General features: G+C 62.4%; 1 protein-coding gene across 1 annotated transcript; it reads left to right on the top strand.

Annotated features, from left to right (window-relative positions):
• Window positions 1-322: 322 nt before the first annotated feature.
• Window positions 323-3139, top strand: MNEG_13524 (hypothetical protein; the record flags this gene model as incomplete). Its single annotated transcript, XM_014038004.1, has 7 exons — window positions 323-334; window positions 856-904; window positions 1147-1274; window positions 1525-1659; window positions 1940-2116; window positions 2755-2813; window positions 3068-3139. Coding segments are annotated over 7 exons (632 nt in total), but the record flags the coding sequence as incomplete, so codon positions are not given.
• Window positions 3140-4943: the final 1804 nt, after the last annotated feature.

The raw sequence follows: 4943 nt of genomic DNA, 5'->3' as shown, positions 1-4943 counted from the left end.
CCCCCGCGCCCTCCCTGGCGTCTACCGCGTCAGCTGCCTCCCTGGCTTCCACCCTGGGCCTCCTGCTCAGCGGGCTGGGGGTGGCCAGCGCCAAGGAGCCCCCTGGCAAGGACAGCACCGACACGAAGCACCAACAGGTGGGGGCGGGCTGTCGGGCTGTCATGACATTTTTGTCTGGTTTTACGGGGGGTAGAGAGGAGTCCCAGGGCCGTGCTGCTGGGGTGGGAGTTGGTTAATTGCGCGGCGTGTGGGGTCGTCTGGTGCGGCGGGTGTTGACGGGTGGTGCGTTGGGTGCGAGTGACGGCGTGATGAGCGCCGGATCATGGGAGGGGTGGTGAGTTGCTGTTCATTTGCATTCGTGGAAGCTTCTGCTTTTGTGGATGCTCCGGCCGGCATGCGGGCCGAACGGTGTGCAGCATGTGGATGTGTGGGCGCATTTTGACAGGTATCAGCGGGAGCGGTGGTGAAGTAAGTGTCGATCAAGGCACCCCTGCCCGCCTGACTTCCCGACTGTCTGCGGCATTTAACCGAGTAGCTGGCTGCAACCTCGCGTTGTCGTTTCCTGCTCTATGGGCTATCGAGCAGCCCCAGGCTAGCCTTGGAATTAGCAAACTCCTGGGTGCTCCTTGCAATCTCAGGCTGCATTTGGAAGGCTGCATTTTGGCCTCCTCAACATTTTGCCAACGCAGCCTATCATCGCATACTATCCCAGTGTCTGCTCCCAGCAACATCAGCCCCTCCCCCCCCCAAAAAAAGTGACCCATAGAAACCCACCAAAACCACCGCGCCCTTCTCGTCATCACCTCCCATCTCAATCGCTGCGACGTCATCCACGTGTTGCACGACACTCTGCAGGAGGGCCGACCGGTGGAGTACCAGGCGCTGCGGCCGCCGCAAGACGCGGGTGGGTGTCGTGGATCGCGTGGCGTGTGTGGTTTCAAAAGGGGGTGGGGTGTTGAGAGCAAAAAGGCGCGCTGGACTTGTTATATCTTATCTGTGTGAGGGAGTTTTTGTGGTGATGTGCACGCAACGATGCTTCGCCCTGCGCCCATTTGCGCTGTCACCTTTGGACGTGGCTCGCGTTTCACCTTGCGTGCGTTCTCCTAGCTCACCCCCCCCCCATTACCTCGCATCCCCTCCCTTCAGAGCCAGCGCTGCCCAGGTCGGAGCGCGTGGGCAAGGCGTCGCAGCACGTGCCCCCGGGGCCGCAGCGGAGTGTTGAGGAGGCCAGGGACACTGTCAGGGGCGGGTCCGATCAGGACGACAGCCTGAGGGTGGGTGGACGACATTAGCGCGTGCGCGTGTGTTGATGTGTTTGCGTGTTTGGGGGTGGCGTTTGGGGTTTGGGGGGGTGCTTTCAGCTTCGAAAAGGTGGGGGCTGACCCACCCTCAGGCTGGTTCACGCGGGTGCATGCTATGGTCGACTTCCATAGAGTTGAGAGCACAAGTCAGCAGCAGGCTGCGCCCACCCGCCCTCCCGACCACCCCCACGCCACCCTTCCCGCATTCCCCGTGCACACACAGGAATCCCTGCGCCAGACCGCGCGCGACGCGGGCGATGTGCTGGCCGCGGCCCCCCAGGCCGCGGCGTCGGCGGCGTCGACCGCGGCGGAGATTGCGGGCGGGGTGGTGGAGCATGTGACAGGGCGCTCCAAGGAGGTGGGCATGTGTGGCGCGAGCGCCCAGGCCGGCCGGCCAACCCAGCATTTGGTCGTGTGCTGCGTGCAGCTTCTGCACGGCTTGGGATTTTTACTTGCGCAGAGCTTAGCATAGTTGGGTAGTTTGCCGCTTTGTTTGGCTGCTGCTTGCTTGGTGTACAATACAATACAGCTATCTGGTGTGGCGTGAACAACTGACCGCTCCCTTCTATGCATTCGCTTGTTCAACTGCCATTCACTTAGACAATTGCCCCATGCTCCATCAACCGCTGCTCGTCCAGGGCCTGAGCCCGCCCGACCCCTCGACTTCCTCCGGCGACCGCGACGCGTCGTCGACGCGCGCCGCCGCGGCCGCGAGCGTGCCGGGCGCGATGGGGGAGACGCACGCGGCGCAGCTGGAGCGGCTGGCTCAGGGGGGCAGGCGGCCCGCTCACGAGCGGGAGACGCTCACTGACAAGGTGGGGCTGGTGCGGCTGTGTGGGCCGAGGAGTGTCATATCCAGAGAATTGTATGTGTTTGTGGTCATGATTGCTGCGGGTTTATTGGGGTCATTCTGTTTGCAGCGCTGCGGGCTATCATAGAAGACCAGACTGGCGCCTTTCTTCTATGGGCGGAGCGGCAGTGCTGTGGGTCGAGGGCAATCCATGCGTTGTGGACAGTCTGGCAAGCGGCACGGTTGTTTTGAGTGACTAGGGGTGTGACAGGTGTTTGTGTGTACTGCCATTCTCCTTGCCACGTTCGCTCGACCTGCTTGCTGTCCGCTGGCCGATCCATTATTAGGGGTGTGCGACCGTGCCGCCCGCCGTGCTTGCGGGCGCTTCTCCTGGACCCCTGCCTAAAAATCCAATCATCTTGCGCTGCCCGCTCCCCTGATTTGCGCAAGTTCACTGGGGTTTGGTCCAAGCATGGCGCGCACTATTGCTCCTCCCGAGCTATCCTGCACAAACGCCCAGCCCACCCCTCCCCCCCACACACACACCCTACAGTCAAGCGCACTCCCTGAAAACTCCTCCTTACCGCCAGACGCGCAGCGATCCTGCGGCTTTCCCCCGTTGACGTGACTGCGTGTGATAATTCTCGTCACACCCGCCCACAGATCCTGGAGCCCATCACGCGCGACACGTTCGACGAGGAGCGCGCGAAGGAGCTTGCCACGTGAGCGCCGCGCCGCCGCCAGTGGCCGCCGCCTCGCTGCCTCCACCCACCGTCGTCCGGCCTGGTTGTGCGGGACGGCCCCCTCGACGCATCACCACACCCAAACTTTGCGAGCCCCGCGGGCGTTAGCTTGCGGAGTGATGCAGGTGTTTTGCCTCTAGAACATTCTCTTTCGACCCGTTTTCCTTGGAACTCCTCTCTTACCCCCTCCCGCGGGCTTCTACGCACCAAATCGGTCATCATCACTCTCAAAGGTCTTACAAGAACTACAAGGCGAAGCAGGCCCAGGGCGGCCAGGAGCAGGACACGGCCACGCCGCAGCCTGGGTGAGGGCCGTGTTGGGGCTGTTTTTTTTTGGAGGGTCGGTTGCTAGGGCTGGTTGGCGACAAGGGCTTTGGTTCATTGGGCAATAGGATGAAGCAGGTTGCCTTGCCCCCCTAATGCATTAGGGGGGCAAGGCAGGGGGGTCATGCCTCCTCAGGGGCTGACTGGAGGGGTTGACGGGGAGGGGAGGGGGTGTGCTTGAACGTGCGTGCGTCGTTTCAACGGCCGGCGGCCTGGCGCAAGCGTGCGGGTGGAGGTGACGCATGCTGCATAGCAGTCCAGACACCTCTTGGCTGCACGTGGCGCGCGGCTTGGTATGTTGCGTGCGGTGCGCAGTGCGGCACGTTGTGCGGTGCGCCGAGCGGCGAGCGGCGTGTGGCGCGTGTTGTAGGCTGCGGGGTGCGGGATGCATTTTGCGTTCTGTGGGTTGAGGGGTGCATCTGTAGCTGTCTTCAGGTGCTGCAACAGGCGATCCTGGACATTTTCGATTGCGCCGTCTGAGCCTCGGCCTGATACCCGAAGGTGGATCGCCCATCAAACCTCTTGGCACAGCACACCACACTGACGACTCCCCGCGGCTTGACGCACCCTCGCCCAACACGCGTCCCCTCTGGCCATACACCCCGTCCCCAGCCATTTCTGCTCCGGCTAGATCTAACCAGCGCCAATGGCTCTGCGCACCCCCCCCCCTTAGTCATCATCACTGCAACTGTCGCCCCCTCAGCCCCTTCCCGCTCACCTGCCCCCTCCCTCTCTAGTGGTGGTATTGACCAGCAGCCGGGCGACACGCATCGCGACAGCCATGGCAAGGTGAGGGGCAATCAGCTTTGCAGGCTGTTTGCGTGGAAGGGAGGGGATTAGATTGTGGCCTGGTGTGGGATCAGCTCATCATATCACTGTTTGTTGCGGCATGTAGGGGTGGTTTGTGCGGAAGATCGGGTGAGCAGGGCCTCCTGGGGGCTTGACTGCTGACCACCTCGCAAACAAGCCCCCAGGTGTGGCGTGCTTGGCTGCATTCCCGCGTGTCTACCCTCTAGATTCATTGCCTCAATGTTCCCACCGCCTATCAAGTATCGTCACTCACTGCTCACCGTTTTTTCTCCCCCGGAAATGTTGAATGTCCGCCTTGACCGTCCCTTCCCATTCCTTCCCGCCCTGCCCATCAACCACAATGCGCGTCACCGCGCCGCCCCAGGAACAGGCGGAGGGGCACCAGACGACGCTTGGGCAGGCGGTCGGCGAGGGCTTTGACGCGGTGGGGGGAGGCTGTGATTTTTCAAGGGGTTTGGCAGGGTTGCAACCAGTCTGATGGGAATGTCCCTGGGATGGTGGTGAAAGGAGGGCGGGGACGATTTGGCAAGTTTGACTGGGTTTGGGATGGGTCCTGTGATTCGCTTGAATTGAGAGCACCGGCTGTTGCTGTGGCTGACGGACACATTGGCAACAGCCTGCGCTTGTGGTGCAGGCACCTACAAGACAGACATGTGCAGCCTGCACGACAGCTAAGCCACACCCATCACCTTGGCCCTGATTGATAAAGCCATGCCCTTCCATTGTACAGGCCCTTTCTTCCAGCATGTGCTGATACTGCCTTCACAACTTTTACATCTTGCCCGCGTTCCCAACAGGTCAAGTCCCTGTTCCGCCGCCACGGCGACGAGCCCTCCCCGGCCGAGCAGGCGCGCGAGGCGGTCAGCAGCAAGGTCGATGACGTCAGCAAGAAGGCCGGCGACGCCGCTGCAGCGGCTGGCGACAAGCTGGAGGAGGTGGGCGGACGCGCGGACGACGTCGCGACCGACGCGGCCC

The sequence above is a fragment of the Monoraphidium neglectum genome, assembly GCF_000611645.1.
Source record: "Monoraphidium neglectum strain SAG 48.87 unplaced genomic scaffold scaffold03879, whole genome shotgun sequence".
Taxonomy (NCBI): Eukaryota; Viridiplantae; Chlorophyta; class Chlorophyceae; order Sphaeropleales; family Selenastraceae; genus Monoraphidium; species Monoraphidium neglectum.
The sequence above is the reverse complement of the archived record's forward strand: the minus strand, read 5'-3'. Positions and strand labels throughout refer to the sequence as shown.